This window comes from Paroedura picta, chromosome 14, assembly GCF_049243985.1.
Source record: "Paroedura picta isolate Pp20150507F chromosome 14, Ppicta_v3.0, whole genome shotgun sequence".
NCBI lineage: Eukaryota > Metazoa > Chordata > Lepidosauria > Squamata > Gekkonidae > Paroedura > Paroedura picta.
The window spans coordinates 31,141,430-31,157,609 of NC_135382.1; the positions used below are offsets into that span (position 1 = coordinate 31,141,430).

Genomic DNA, 16,180 nt, shown 5'->3' on the forward strand with positions numbered 1-16,180 from the left:
TAATCGTTACCTTTTATAACCTCGGTACTTAAGTGGCTGCTCTTCCCCAGGGGCCTGTCTTTCAGGTACGGCCATTCTTTTCTGAACAGCTTTAAAAACACACCAGGAAAAATTGCTGGGTAAGGTGGCTCGGCTTCAGAAGGGTCCGCAGGCATCAAGCTCACAAGGTAAGCGCTGTTCTTTGCCGCACTGCAAAACAGGTGAAAAGAATCCACTGGAAGCGTAATGCATTTTGCCTCGTTTTTGATATAGGCACCTGCATCTTCCTGGCTAGCGTTGCAAGGAAACGTCTCTTACTTAATTTTTATTTGTTTGCTTTTGTCGGGAAAAGAATTGACATAGAATGCCGTCTTGTAGGATTCATGGACACAGCCCCAAAGTTCAATCTAAGGCTGCAGTGCTCTGTATACGCATTTGGTAGTCAGTCCCATTGACTGATATGGGATTTATGTGGTAGTTAATACATTTTAACACTGGGCTGCTGGGGACCTTCAGCATTTGCCTCAGCATTTTTTAGGACGTCATCTTCTCTGAATTTTTTAGGACGTCATCTTCTCTGAATTTTTGAGGACTTTTGCGATCAAAACGATAAGGAACCTTGATGCCCCCCAGAAGGCCAACAAACTTGTTGTTGTGTAGAGTTTTGTGAGCCGGAGACAACTTAATCAGTTGCACAAGGAGCCAAATCATCAGTTATAAAGTGCTGGGAAAGACGAAACACAATTTTAAAGTAACTTACTGCATGGGGGCTCAGCTGAGGCGAAACCCATGGAAAACTGCCATCCTGTTTTCCTTTCTGTATCTGATCCTTGAGTCTTTAATGATTGCCTTTGTTTTTCTCACACCAGAGTCCCGCTATTCGCACCTACATATCTGACTTTTCTGTTTTTCACACATGCACGCCCTGCAGTGGGAGAAGGGTTGAAAAAGCCCTGTAAAGTGGCACGTGTGAAAATTCTCCCAAAGTGTTATGCGCAGTGGGAACATCATACACACGCACAGGAAGCACTGGAAACAGGGGAAGGGCAGAATGTGCATGGAAGGGGAAGATTATTATAAAATGAGGCCAGAAGGTCAAGCACACTGAGAGACATGTGCTGCGTTTTTAGAAAGAGCACGGACAGACAGAGTATTACAAGTATAAGGTGCTACACAAATTGAGTTATGCATTTTTTTTGGCAAATGGAAGAACAGAATAAACTGACGTGGCTATATTTCCCTCAAATGGTACCTTTTAAAAGGACTTGACTATGAAGAGCTCAATCGTGGTTTTGTAGATTTTATGAGAATCAGAAACAGAAAGAGGACTGCGCCGACTAATGATTTTGATTGGCTGTTTTATTGAACAGAAAACTGGTATTTTGGTTGCTGGCTTCTTCTGTTTGAGTTAATAGGTTTGCTCATTGATGGCTTAGAATTCAAATACCTTCATAGCATTTCTCTCGGATTTTCACACACACCCAGAGGTGCCAAGGCTTCTACAATTTGAATACAAATGACCACCAAAGTTGAAGTTTAGCTGAGCAGATCGGCTGCACACCCAACCGGTGCTTGCAGAAGAAGCTTTTGCAGAGGAAAAGTTCAGTGCTCACATATTTACTCATTTACACCTAGATCCTGTTTTTCCTCCAGAAAGCCATTCATTCATTCACTCCTGAAAGCAAAGATTGACTTACAGGGGAATGTCCCACAGTCTTCCCTATCCATGCATTTCTCCAGGCTGAAAAAGACAGCTCAGTGTTAACTATGTAACTCTACTGGGTGTACTCATTAACATTTTGGAAAACTGAAAGCCAGTTTTGCTCGGTTGGTTTGTCTCCTTCATCTCATGGGTTAATATTGGATGGATTCCAAATTGTGGGGTGGCATCCAAAGGTGACCTTCAGTTCATGGAAGGGCATCTTCTGTGAACTTCTGTCAGCAAGAAGGTCTCTCCCAGGATGCCTGGCAGGGATCCTGCCTGTTTTATTTAAATATTTATGAATCACGATTCTATTCAGGAATTTGCAATCACAGTATCCTTGGGGCTGGTTGCAGGGCTTGCTAATCTCAAGCCAGAATGGACGAAGAAAGCATCCAATGCAGAAAACGGAGCTCATACCAAGGAACTGATGATGGGCTGTCTATCAAGAGCAAGAAATCCAAATCAATGAACCTGCAGAAAGAGGCAAGGCCCTTTTGTTTTCAAAGCTATGGCTATGCTACATGGGTTTGATCCAACCAGGTTGTCAGCTGGTGGAAAAGGCGGGGGGGGGGAGTCCTCTGTTTTGTTGGAGTTCTTGGGCCCTGCGTTGATTAAAGCCATGTGGGATGAAGGCTTTATTAAGGATGGGAATAGGCTGAGTTTGAAATTGAACACCAAAGCTGGCACGATCCAACTACAGTAAGGTGACCAGATTGTCTCACTTTTGAAGGGACATCTGGGGGCACCTGGCAAATTTTACTTATGTTGAAATTTATATATATATATATATATATTACAATACTATTTTTGCGTTCTATGATTTCTATGAAACTTTTTGTTGCTCCATATAGACCAAATTTTTTATCAAGAACCTCCCCCAGTCAATGGTGTCCCGCTTTACCAATGTTAAAATCTGGTCACCTTAAGCTTCAGGTTCAGTTTGCACCCGGATGAACTATTCAGAGTTTCCGCCTTACAGGAATTTTGGTACCTGTCAAGTGTTTAATCATTATTGGGTAATATGACTATATATGGCCAATGATGGGCCTGGAGGGGGTGGAAAGGGGAGGGGCCCCGGGTGGGTGTGTCCACAGCTCTGTTTCCCAATCTTATTCTGCGGCATCATACCACTTCTGGAGTTTCTTGAAGCCTGGAGAATGTTTCAGGGGTTTCTCAATGGTAAAAAGGTTGAGAAAGGCTGGTCTAATGCTATGGAGCCACCTTCAAAGCAGCCATTTTCTTCAGCCAAACTGACCTCCATCATCTGCAGATCAGCTGTAATCCCAGGAAATCTCCAGCTATCACCTGGAAGTTGGCAACTCTATGCTTATCAAAGGTTGGGGGGGGGATGTTCTGGCCTCGGAAAAAGTGGGAGCTAGCTCCTCAGTCCTAACCATGGTTTATTGGAGGTGAGCCGCCAGTAGTTTGGTGGGGCCTTCAAGCTTCATCCGTGGACTGTTGTCCTCCATTCTGGAAGGTGCTCCTGCACTTCACAAGAGAGGCGAAGGGGCAGCCCCGCAAAGAGCCGACAACCGTCGACAGGTCCTTGTTCCAGTGCCCCTAACAAGCCAGCAGGGCAACCCAGGAATGTTTGCACATGAGTTAATTAGTAGAACTTGGATTCCAAAAGCAATGGGAATCACGCAGGGCTGTGAAATCCATACACAGTCACTCAGCTCCTTGGAATGACTGGTTAATGTTTACACCATTTCACAAGTTGGGTGATTCTCATTACTCCCTCCTGCTTAGGGAGAGAAAAAGATCAGCCCAAGGGCCCTCTTTGTCATCCTCCTTCCTCTACACATTTTCAGGGTTTATAATTAGAAGAGCAAGTAGTTTTCTTGGCGCTGACTACAAAGACCCGTTCCATGTTAAGGACGGTCGATTACTGCACTTTCTTTACCCATCCTGGGAAGCTGGCTATCTTTGCCCAAAGGACATACCTAGATGCGAAAATTCAAAGGGACAGATCGGCTTGAAAACAGGCTGGCCAGCATCTGTGTGTGATCCTGGCAATTTGGCTTGAAGCTGCCTTTTTGCCCATTAGGGACACCTACAAGTAAAATCCTTGCTTGTGAACTTCAAGAGTCACCTGCAGTTGAAAATAGGCTCCTGGACTAGATGAACCGTGATGTAAACCAGCAAAATCTGTGTTCACATCCTTGAGCTGACGTCTGCTTGTGTTTTTTGGCCCCCTTGTTCTATTGCTTATAAAAGATTGGTATATCCAAACCTCTGTGGCATTAATTTCCCTCTCTTTCTTTTCCAAGGTGGGTTTGCTCAGTGGAATCTGCGTCATTGTCGGGACCGTGATAGGTTCTGGGATCTTTATTTCTCCCAAATCTGTGCTGGCAAACGTCGGAGCAGTTGGCCCTTGCTTAGTCATATGGGCAGCCTGCGGAATTCTGTCTATGTTAGGTAAATGGTTTCTAATGTCTTCCTTCTTTTCTTGTAAAGTAAAACAGGCTCCTTGTACTGCAGCATTTTGTTAGATTCAAATGAGCAGCCGTGTTGGTCTGAAATAGCACAATAAAATCAGAGTCCAAACAGTGAGAAAAAGACCTATCCAATGGTAATACAATAAATATATTCATAAAAGAAAGAAAAGTGTCCTTTTTTTGTAGTTTTCCTTATCTGTTTATTCTGTAGGACTTCTGTCAAAATGGAATGCAGGTAATATCCGTTTTCAGTGAGATTCTTTCATCAGTGACAAGTCCTCTGAATCTTCAATATTTTTATCAATTTTATAGGTATCAAAAATTTAAACCTTATGTATAATAAAATAATAATAATAATAATAATAATAATAATAATAATAATAATAATAATAATAATAAAATACTGGCCACAGGCTCACATAGGTATGGGGATACTGGTCTGTAATGACACGTTCCCCACCTTTAAGACCTACAAAGATTTATTTACTTGCACTCGAAAGCTCACACCCTGAATAAATCTTTGTTGGTCTTAAAGGTACTACAGGACTCTGCTTTTATTATACAGCATTTTGTGTTGCCGTTGATTATCTGCTGCTTTCAGCATTTGCTTCAAAAGTACTATATTGTGGACAGTGAGGACAAACAAGGGGGGGGAATTCCTGGCCATCCATTGTATATATATACAATACTTCCCTTTTACTTCGTTGCCTTGGATCATGGGAACACTTTTGCTAACAAAATGATGAAAAACTAACCTTTGCATATATGCTGGAGAAGCAAGTTAATGCAGCTGCCAAAACCTCACAGGCACTGTCCGATAGGTGCTTCTCCAACCACAGTAGCACTCACAAATGGGATAATTGCAATCGCATAAGAAAAAACTGTATTTTTCTAGTATCTCAACAGACTTGGATTCCCATGGAAAATTTCCACCCGTAAGTGGAGGCCTTAAAAGCCCTCAATGAAAGCCATTATATTCCTTTCCGATATAGTTTCAAAAGCAAATCATGGAACACTGATGTTTTATTGACGATTACTGAAATTGTGGTGCGTTACTCCAGGGTGTGCTTTTGCGGGTACAAATGGAGCCATGCAAAGTACATTTTCCTTCATGCTCTTGTGTTACTAGATCCGTGCCCCAATTCCTCCCCCCCCCTCCCCGAATGTTGAGGAAAACATGATTTCCCCACAGCAAATGCTGTCTGTAGCTGGCGGAGACATCTAGTTCCGTCTGTCCCAATAAATCTAACATTTAATTGGAAACCAAGGCAAGGAGGTTGCTGTAGGGGTCCCCATTAAACTCTGGCGGCACCGTACAATTAGGGCGTTAGATGAGACAGATGAAAACGCTGAGAGGCAGCTGTGATTGTCTGCAGCCAACACAACCGCAGTGTTGTGACAACTTAAAGACCAATGAAAACACTGTCGTTTTAAGCTTTAGGACTGGCTGTCAGAAGCATCGACGGTCAGCTCTAAGGCCCTTTCACACTTTGATGCTTCTTTCCCCAGGGGCACTGTGCTTTGCCGAACTGGGCACCATGATAACAAAATCGGGAGGAGAGTACCCGTACCTGATGGAAGCCTTTGGCCCAATCCCTGCCTATTTGTTTTCCTGGACGGCTTTAGTTGTCATCAAGCCCAGCGCCTTTGCCATTACTTGCCTCAGCTTCGCCAAGTACGCGCTGGCTCCGTTTTATCCAGGATGCGACCCTCCCGTGGCCGTGGTCAAGTGTTCGGCTGCTGCCGCCATTCGTGAGTATTTGGGTTTTGCTTAGCGAGAGGAGTGAGCCAAAGCACAGCCATTCACAAGCTGCGTTTTCTAGAGATGACTGCCCAACACACTGGGGAACGAGGCCGGTTTGGTCCCTGAGCAAAACCGAGCGTCAGCTGGCCTCTGTGGCTGTGTACTGACTTCCTCACACAGTGCGGAAACCCACTGACAAAAGAGCCAGCGTGGTGTTGTGGTGAAGAGCGGCAGCTTCTAATCTGGCGAGCCGGGTTTGATTCCCCGCTCCTCCTCCACATGCAGCCAGCTGGGTGACCTTGGGCGAGTCACAGTCCTGATAGTGCTGTCCTCACAGAGCAGTGATATTGGGGCTCTCTCAGCCTCACCCCCCTGTTGTGGGGACAGGAAGGGAAGGCAATTGTAAGCCGCTTTGAGACTCCTTCGGGCAGTCAAAAGCGGGATATAAAAACCAACTTCTTAAAGGGATTTGCGGGGCCCTAGCGGAGTGCAATTGCAGCGGGAGCAGCCAGACTGGGGGCAGAAGGGTCCCCCCCCAGTGGAAAGGGGGGCCACTCCAAGTGCCCTTAAAGAGGGAAAAGGGGGGAGGGGAGAGGCTGCAGCCCTGATCCATAAGGGGAAGGCACTTGCTATGAGACCCATGTGCTGAAAAAATGACGGAACCTCCCCCTCCAATATTGCAATGTGTGAACGTTGGAGCCTCGTGTGATCTTGACGACTTGTGACATTTCTGATTCCTTTTTCGCCCTCGTCCTTTTCCTTAGTGATCATTACTTCGGCGAATGCTCTGAGCGTGAAGTTAGCGAGTTACATGCAGATTTTTTTCACTGCTGCCAAAATGGTGATTGTTGCCATCATCGTCATAAGTGGCCTTGTCCTCCTGGCCAAAGGTACGTTAGTGTCGTTTCGGCAGTCCATGGACTACAATCACCTGGAGCATGCTGGCAGGGGCTCATGGGAATTGCAGTCCATGGACATCTGGAGAGCACTAGGTTATTTACAATTTATGTATTTATTTATTATATGTATATACTGCCCTCCCCGAAGGCTCAGGGCGATGTACAGGGATCAAGAAAGGATACAGATAACATATGGTAACAGGTGATAACAGCAATAACAATAATAACATTATAACAACAATAACTTAACTTGATCGTAACAATAACATTAGAAAATGGAATTGCAAGAGCCTCTGCTCAACTCTTACTGGGACCCAGTGGGGTTAGGCAGATGGCTGTTTCCCTTGGTTTAAGAGGTGGTTGGCTTTCATTGTGGGGAAATAGCTGATTATTGATTTTTCAAATACCTCTTTCTATGCAAATAGCCCATGGGAGTGCAAAACATACATTCAGCATGAAATGGGCGGGGGAGAATCACTTCCTTACTGTCTTTGTGCATTACATGGATTGGGCTGCAATTCCAAAACCTTTGGAGAAAGTGTTTAGGTGCGGAAATTGTTTCTCCTAACATACAGCTCTGATTGCAAGTGTACGAGGGAGATGAGTCACATTCCCCTGCCCAGCCGTCCCATAATGCTGCAACAAAATGCCAGGCACCTGCTGGGGGGGGGGGAAAGGGGGTGGGACACATAAAGGTGCAGGTGGCCACTCTAAGGACAACCGTTACAGAGAAGCAGACTGTTCTGTTCTTTTCCTGTATTTTTTTCAAAAGCTAACCTAAAACAATGGGCAGTTACCACTTAAAAGCAGGGGAGGTGGAAGTACTAAGACATTGTGAGGGAGATTATAACAGTGTTTTGGAACATAAGAGTGATTATGCTGGCAAATCCCAGACTGGCCGTTGTGTTGGTGTGTTGCAGCCAAATCAGTGAAGAGTAAAGTTTGTGGCAAAAGCATCAGGAAGCCAGATAACATAAATTGAATCAGGTAGTGCTTGCACTCGAATGCTCACGCCTTGAATAAATCTTTGTTGGTCTTAGAGGTGCCACTGGACTCTGATTTTGTTAATGCATTCAATTCACAATACCTCATTACCCACAGCAGAAACCTTGCAATAGTTTGAGTTATTTCTGGATTGTGATTAGACATGAGGGTAACGACCTTCATGCACAAAGTGAAGTGGATTCCAGATTCTGCCAATACCCATTTCTTCATCTTTTGAGATGTCACAAGACTCTGTTATTGCATGTGGAAAATAAGTACATGTGATAACTATGGCATTGTCATGAACTGAAACCAATCACTTATTTTTTTTAAGGGAACGGATTGATGCTTTTGGAGTGCACAGAGGCAGTGTATGGTCAATTTAATTGTGTATCATTGTGCAGGACTGGTAAACTTGCTTAAGGTGGATTGTAGAATTGCATGTGGTCTAAAACATTGGAGGGATATCTTTCGGGGGGAAAGGACAATATGCACATATTTTAAAATAACCTGTCCAAGACCAGTATGGTTATTAAAATAGCAGTCTTGTGGCACTTGCAAAAAATGAAAGAAGAATGGCCCGCTTCATCAGATGCATCAAATGTTTACGTACGAATTGCTGATATTGTTTGTTTGTCTGCAGGAAACACACAAAACTTAACGAATTCGTTTGAGGGTCCTCCACTTTCGGTGGGTGCCATTAGTCTAGCTTTTTATAATGGACTCTGGGCATACGACGGATGGTAATGCAATTTTATTACCGTTAGCAGTTAAAGTGTAACCATACGTTATCGGCAGATAAACTTTTTATGCCTGATTTTAATCTCTCCTTGTCATACGCTCATGGAGCTATTCTGGGAATGTTGTCATACGCTTTCTTGCTTCTAAGAATCTCTGGGGAAAAGAGCTTATCGGAAAGGAAGGGAGGGGTCATCAGCGGCTTTGAATCTGCCATAGACGCTTCTCTGTGTTTTATCGCTGGTTTAGATTCTGCTCCTGATACTTCCATTTTTGCTGTTTGTGTTAATTTCGTCAGACAGCCTGGGCATTTTAATGAAAAAGGATGGTCGGCAAATACATTGTTGTGATTTGCTAGTATTGTAAAAAGGTTGTTCCTTAGTGGCAAAACTCACAGAATGGAATTTTATCTTGGCACCAGCATACCTTGGGGCTAAAAAGGCAGGCTAATGACATTGTTTTAGTATTAACAATAACAGTATTAGAAATGCTGCGGGGAAATATGTCCTGACTCCCAAATAATTTGCCATCCAGCGCATGCTTATCCAGAAAGGAGTATCTGTGACTAGGATTGTAGGCTTGGGAAGTAAAATTTTTGTTGCTTCTTTTCTTCTAGGAATCAGCTCAATTATATCACGGAAGAGCTTAAAAATCCCTACAGGTAAGAGAAACATCACTTACGCAGCTCTACATCACACCCAGCTGTGTAGAGAGCCAACATGGCTGTAATGGTTAAGAGCAGCGGCCTCTAAGCAAGAGAAAGAAATGAATCCATCAATATTATTATCGTTATTGGATTTATCCTTCGGGTAGGGAAAAGCGGCATATAAGAACCAACTCCTCCTCCTCTTCTTCCTCTTCTTCTTCTTCTTCCTCTTCTTCTTCTTCGAGGCTCAGGGTGCTGTATAATATATTACTCATTCACGGCTATGGGGGGGGCATCACTCATCTTTCCGATCTTTCTAAACAAGGGAGGGGGGCACGAATAATCTGACAGCATCCGTCTGCATATTATTTAGGAATCTACCATTGGCCATTGTTATTGGCATCCCACTGGTCACGGTTTGTTATACTCTGATCAACCTTTCCTATTTCACGGTGATGACCTCGACGGAACTTCTGCAGTCGCCAGCGGTCGCCGTGGTGAGTTAAAAAAAACCCAAAAAGGAAGTCAAGTTGAACTTTCCAGAAACTATTTGTGTTCAGATAAGGCTTCAACTAGTAGAAACCTTTCATTTCCGATCATCTAATAAAAGTTCTATAAGGAATAGATCTTGAGCAACACATTTTACGAATAATTTACCAAAAGGAAGAATGAGTCGCCGATTGAGATCTGAGCCTGAAGAAACTATTAAAGTTCTGCAGGGCCTATGGTGGTGACCAGGTTGGTCTGAAGTTATAGTGGCCTCCTTCCACTGCCTATTTGATGTCATTGCCAGCCTGGGGTAGCCGGTGGAGGGCACAACGGAAGTGGGGTGTGTGAATGAGGGTTTTAAACCGCATTTTATTGTAATTCTTTTTATTGTAACCGATTTTATTGGGTGTTTGTTGTGAACCACCCCAAGCCCATACGGAAATCATACCCACACAAGCACACACTCTAACTAGGGTTTTTTTCCTGGATCGTTTTCAGCAATTAGGGATGTAACAGTTGCAAATGTGCCTTATTTTAATTTATTCCTTCCCAGACATTTGGAGACAGAGTCCTTTATCCTGCCTCTTGGGTTGTTCCTCTGTTCGTTGCGTTTTCAACCATTGGGTCGGCCAACGGGTCTTGCTTCACTGCTGGCAGGTAAAACTCACAAGCTGTTGGGTTGGATATGCAGCTGCGATATCAATATAGCAGTTAGAGCAGGGTAGTCAAACTGCGGCCCTCCAGATGTCCATGGACTACAATTCCCATGAGCCCCTGCCAGCATTTGCTGGCAGGGGCTCCTGGGAATTGTAGTCCATGGACATCTGGACGACCACAGGTTGACTACCCCTGCCCTAGGCTACAAAGCATTATAAGTACAGCAGTCATGTCCTCCTCGGTGTCTGTGGCCCTCATCCAAAGAGGTAACTCAATTTGTATTTCTAGGCTCATTTACGTAGCAGGCCGTGAAGGGCACATGTTAAAGGTCCTGTCCTACATCAGCGTTAAGCGCTTAACTCCGGCGCCTGCAATCATATTTTATGTAAGTATAATAAATGATGTAAGTGTAAAAAAAGTTCTGAAGTGACTAAATGAGACCTTCCAGCAAAAAAAAAAAAAAAACAAAGAAAGAAAAAAACAAAGCAAATCTTTACAACTGTGCCTTACAGTTTTATTGAAAGCAGTGAGATTACATGCAGAGCTTTTAATATCCTAAAGAAAATCCCAAGTATTAAGAATGCAATTCCAAATTGGCTGGAAGAGAGATCTACTTATTTAAGGAAGAGGCAAGCTATGCTTGATGTGGGAGATCTACAAAAAGATCACTAAATACATTTTTATTTATACCTACCCCTGCCTGTGTGAACCCGATCCAAACTGCTCTCTTGGGTTACTTAAAAATGGTGATCGAATCATGGATCTTCCACATAACATACAATTTGAATTTAAGACTAGATTTCACCAAGTGGCATATTTACAATTGACGTACGCAAGTTTTCCATTAGTATGTACATGTTAGCATAGCCGCAACGCCGCAAGATCTCTCCCTGTTCTTCCGTGTCTTTTCATTCCAGGGCACAATAGCCACCATTTATATAATCCCTGGAGATATCGAAACACTCATCAACTACTTTAGCTTTGCCACTTGGATATTCTACGGATTGACTGTGCTGGGACTCATCGTCATGCGCTTTACAAGAAAAGAACTCAAAAGGCCGATCCGCGTGAGTCTAATGCAGATTTCTTCATCTCCACTGGCCCTTTCCGCAATCACAGCTTACGTCCGGCTGATTATACAGTCCATATGGGTTTGGCACCTGTAAACTGGCCTTGGTCCCCTCTAGACTGGATTCAGGACTTTTCTGCTTTCTATAGACTGAAATATTTCACATTAAACTCTTAAAAATACCCCCAAAAACTCTGCAAGTAAGATTTGTCCATGCCTGATGGACAATAGAGTGCAAAACAAAAAGGAAAAACGAAACGGTTTTGTTCTTCCATCTTGTGATCCAGTATGGTCCCATCAAGCCAGCTGGTCCCATCAAGCCAAGCAGGGACCCCGGCCACTCCCCTCAAGTGACTGTTTTTCCTTCTTCCACAGGTACCAATTATCATCCCCATCATTGTGACACTAATGTCCATTGTGCTTGTGTTGGCACCCATCATCTCTAATCCCGAACTGGTGTATTTGTACTGTGCTCTGTTTATTCTTAGTGGACTCCTCTTGTATGTCCTTTTCATCCATTTTAAGTTCCGTTGGGTGCAAAAGGTTTCAAGTAAGTCAACTTTTTTGCTTAACCACTGTCCTCCATTCTAAGATGAATTTGTGACAACGGCAGGAAATTGTGTTGCTGCAACCGTTTGAATGTTTTGTTGCAAACAAAATTGCACCAGGGAAAAAGCTCTAAGGGGTAGTTCTGCTAGATTTAACAACAGATGCTAAGTGAAACCTCCATAGGTAGAGGCAGTATAACTTTGAACAGTGGCTGCTGGGGAACAAGAGCGGTGAGGCAACTGCATTTGTGCCCTGCTTGTGAGCCTCCTGGAGGCAGCTAGTTGACAGAATGTTGGGCTACAGGATGATCTGAGCCAGCAGCGCTGTTTGGCACCAGGCCTACCATTTCTTCTTAGAGACCACCTGTTCTTTTAAGAGGTGTGCACCAGAAAATTAAACAGGAGCCCAGCCAGGCAACAGATGCCAACATTTTCCCCGGGTCTCTTGTCTGCATGGCATCAGTATACAAGTTCCTTGCTTTGGACCAACCCATATTTGCTGGATCTTCCAGTCACGGGAAACCCCACCTTCCTCCAGGGCAGCTGTGATTTAATGCAATACACACTTTAGACCCCTGTGTGTGTGTTCATAACCTGTCCCCTATTTTCTCTGTAGAATTTGGTATGTTCAGCATGGTTTGAAGCCAGGATGGCACTGTAAAGCCTCATGCGCCCTTTTTGGGGATGAAATGTGGCCCTGGGGAGGCTTCCATGATGTTCTTGGAGGATATTTGTAAACAAAAAACCCTGGAAATTAGAGTGTCTTTGCTCTTCACTCAGTCACCATGCCAACAAACTGCAAGTCCTCATTTCATCCTGGTGAAATGGCTGTATGAAACCAGAGGGTGAAGAAAAACTGGGCTGCACCCAGCAATGTGCCCACAGAACGAAAGGAGGGAAATGCCAGGTGACAGATGGCTGGTTTATTATACAAAGTACCCCTGCGTTCCACCATGCAGGTTTCGTTGAGGGGGATCAGACCATTCACATTCCATGACTGCTGTGGACAGCTCCAGCACTAGGCAGATGGTCTGCTTCCCCCCACGAAGCCAGCATGGCAGAACGCAGGGGAACTTTGCAGAATAAATCCATCATCTATCAGCTTCCCCCCTTTTTGTTCCATATGAAATCAGCCCACAGTCTGGACAAATTAAGACTGAGCAAAATGAACATGACTAGAGTGTTGAGGAGAATGGTCGTGGTAGTTGCACAGGGCTAGTTTTTGAGACAGTGGTTAGTGATTTTGACTGGTTTCCCCTCCAAGTTTCTGACATTGCAATTAGATAGGTTTCAAAATTAATTGAATCATTCAGCATTTAACAGTAAAACTTTATTTCTATGGAGGATCTATTAACACAGCAATTTCTGTATTTCAGGACCAATCACTATGTATCTTCAGATGCTTCTGGAAGTTGTTCCACCAGAAGGAAATACAGAATAGCATCTGTTTTGACCCCGATGCGTAAGAAGGAAGGATCCTGAAAAGCAGACAAGCTGTTGTGGATATCAGGGCCGAGGACTGCAGCCCTTTGAGCATCAGGATCCACCTGTCAGGCAGTTCGGCTCAAATCAGTTCCTTTTTGTTGTTTTCAGCACTTAGAAGTCAAGGTAACACTGTAAAGGGAATATTTGAACAGTGGACCCCACTGCCTGAAGGGTTTCTGAGCAGGAGATCTGATTTCAAATCTATCAGGACTGTGCAATGGAAAGCATTTCTACCTCTAGTAAAAGTCTGAGGTGCCTTCAGCAGAACAAGTAGACTCACAGTGCCCTCTACCAGCAAACAAACATAGAAGCAAGGAAATAATCTCATTCAGGAAGGTCAGGTAATCGAGTTTCAGAAATATGACAAAGGCAGAAGTCCAAAGGCTATCCAAGGTAAGACTATAACAAAGAGAAAGGAATGTGGATCAAAGATTACCTTGGATCCCAGTCCTGATACGATGCTTGTTTTGGAAGCTGAAGAACAAATGCATTAGGTGGGGATATTTGACAGGCTGAGCTTCCTATGGAACATCTACTCTGCAGAAGCATGAAACCCATTATGGTTATGGCAGCCCTGCCTCAACTGACAATACAATGAAAGGTTCTCTCTCAGGAAGAAGGTTCTGAGACAGTGTGCTGTAAAATAAAACTCTGGACTCTGATTTTGGCCCCGAGGAGACGCAAGGGAACGGTACAGCTGCCTGGGTTCTGACATGCAACAATGCCTCCGACTCCTTAAGCAGGAAGGAATGCCTGAAAACTAACCAGTAGAAAACCAGCAGCATCTGATCAGCGTGACTCCTTCCTACTCTAACAGGGAAGATTGCTTTATCAAATCCTTGACTGTGCCCCCTTGGGCAGGGGCTATCGAGAAACGTTATTTGCTGCCAGTAGGATCAAGCCATGTGTGTTTGGGTAATTAATATTGAAAGAAGTGCAAGTCAGGGAGCACAAACCCAGCAGGGGTGATGAGATCTAAGAAACAGTTCCAGAAATACAGCAAAGGGGAGGTCAGCGGCATTCTGTAGCATTTTGAATTTGTGCTGGAGACTATGTCAATAACCACAAAATGTCATAAGTTAGGCTTGCATACCTCTGGCAGGTGGGTGCAGATAAAGCTGTCCACATGCTCAGCTATACTTTGCCAGGTCTGCACATTTTCAAAACCCAACAACCTCGCATTAAAAATGTCAGGAATGCCCTCAAGGTGTGTATGCAATGTGATTTACTTTGTATATAAATTAGTAACTTGCTCCTGCAAACTTCAAACCACTAAAGATGGATTTTAAACGCTTGCCTTTCTCCCAAAGTTCTGTCCCCTCCTTTTCAAGCTGCTCCCCACTGTTGTGTTTAGAGAGCTTTTGAGAGCTACTATGACCGCTTGTGTTGTGAAACAGCGGATTTCATTCAAAACTCATTTTGATCTCTTGAGAGTACCTCTTTTATCAAATTTATCAAAGGGACTTGGTTATATTGTGCGCCAGTGTATTTGATGGGGTGTACAGAATGCTTCTTAAAAATGTTTGAGCAGCCTTCACTTTATGTGAGGGAGGAATACATTTAGGCCCATCTCCAATGCAACCTTATCAGTTTTCTTACAAAACACTGTGGACAAAGAAGGGCTGTGGTAGCCGGAGATTGTATGCCCACTTTCACTTCTGTATGGTAGATTTTTAAGCTTCATTATCTTTCTCTAGATCAGGAAAAAAAGATGTTCGGAGTCACATGGCTGATGTATTACATATTCTGCTGTATTTACATGTTCAACTTGAAAACAGGGAACTGAGCAAAAACTGTTCTTCTGAAACAAGGATAACCTTAAATGAATCAGCTACTTGAACTGTTCAGGGCTCTGAAAAGACAAACCTGCTCTAACCTTTCACAGTTCATGTATTCAGCATCACAAAACTATTACGCTTAAGGGCGAACCCATTTTTAAATGAGCCGAGGCTGGGACGAGATAGTCTAACACAGGGGCAGTCAGCCTGTGGCCCTCCAGATGTTCACGGACTACAATCCCCATGAGCCCCTGGAAACGCTGGCAGGCGCTCATGGGAATTGTAGTCCATGGACATCTGGAGGACCACAGGCTGCCTACCCCTGGTCTAACAGACTCAGAGAGCTGATGTGGGATTTTTTAAAACTTGCAGGGGGAGGGGCATTGAGCACAAGACCCCCGTCTCCCACAATGTGAAGTGTTCCACTCCTTTGTGCTGCAGCATCTCAGAGCTGCCCCCGCATCATTCTGCGCCATGAGACGGCCTCTGCCAGACTTCAGTGGCAATTACTTCCAAATATGAGTGCTTAAGATTGAAACCTCCAAGAGTTAAATCAAAGGACCAGCACAGGATAGATGCTTTGAAGATTGCAGCCAAATGTTCAACACCTCAATCCTGTGTGTGTTTAGCTGGACTTGTAGTCCATGGGGCTCGTCGGCATTTACTTCCAAGTATGCGTGCATAAAGATCGCAGGCAAAATTCTACCATTATGAAAACAGCACCTTGAGTCCGAAAGGTCTTTGTGGAGTGCAGACTGAAAGGCAATCTGAACCCCCTAATTCTGCGCTTAAATTAATAGGCAGACAAATCATCACTCTCTGTGTCACTGTCTTCAGGCGACTGATCCGCTTCCTCCTCGTCCTCTGTAGCAAGCTGATACACCTTCTTAGGACCTGTGGCTGGTGAAGGAAAGGACACCATCATGCACGGGTGGGCATAAAAGCCACAACATTCCAACCCAGCCCACGAAGAAGCAACAGGACCCAGGTCTGGGCTATACAGATGAGCTGCCTTCCGTCC

At 44.2% G+C, this 16,180-nt stretch overlaps 2 protein-coding genes across 7 annotated transcripts in view; one reads left to right on the forward strand and one right to left on the reverse strand.

The window, feature by feature from the left end:
* Positions 1–16: 16 nt before the first annotated feature.
* On the forward strand, positions 17–14,671 carry SLC7A9 (solute carrier family 7 member 9). 2 transcript variants are annotated; one of them, XM_077310150.1, is made up of 13 exons: positions 17–167; positions 2,038–2,167; positions 3,955–4,102; positions 5,632–5,874; positions 6,631–6,756; positions 8,393–8,492; positions 9,104–9,148; positions 9,507–9,630; positions 10,176–10,279; positions 10,568–10,664; positions 11,197–11,346; positions 11,724–11,898; positions 13,273–14,671. In XM_077310150.1, the coding sequence occupies exons 2-13, from the start codon at positions 2,060–2,062 to the stop codon at positions 13,335–13,337; spliced, it is 1,485 nt and encodes a 494-aa protein (XP_077166265.1). In that variant the 5' UTR covers positions 17–167; positions 2,038–2,059; the 3' UTR covers positions 13,338–14,671. The 2 variants fall into 2 exon arrangements, with proteins under 2 accessions (XP_077166265.1, XP_077166264.1); XM_077310149.1 differs by having other exon boundaries at positions 32–167; positions 2,001–2,167.
* TDRD12 (tudor domain containing 12) overlaps positions 14,428–16,180 on the reverse strand; it is a 29,206-nt gene continuing 27,453 nt past the window's right edge. For 4 of the 5 annotated variants that reach the window (XM_077310140.1, XM_077310141.1, XM_077310142.1 and 1 more), the window contains exon 34: positions 14,428–16,059. In XM_077310140.1, the coding sequence (XP_077166255.1) occupies positions 15,953–16,059 (107 nt within the window). In that variant the 3' untranslated portion in view covers positions 14,428–15,952. The remainder of the gene's footprint in view (positions 16,060–16,180) is intronic. The other variant, XR_013226534.1, reaches the window with a different exon arrangement.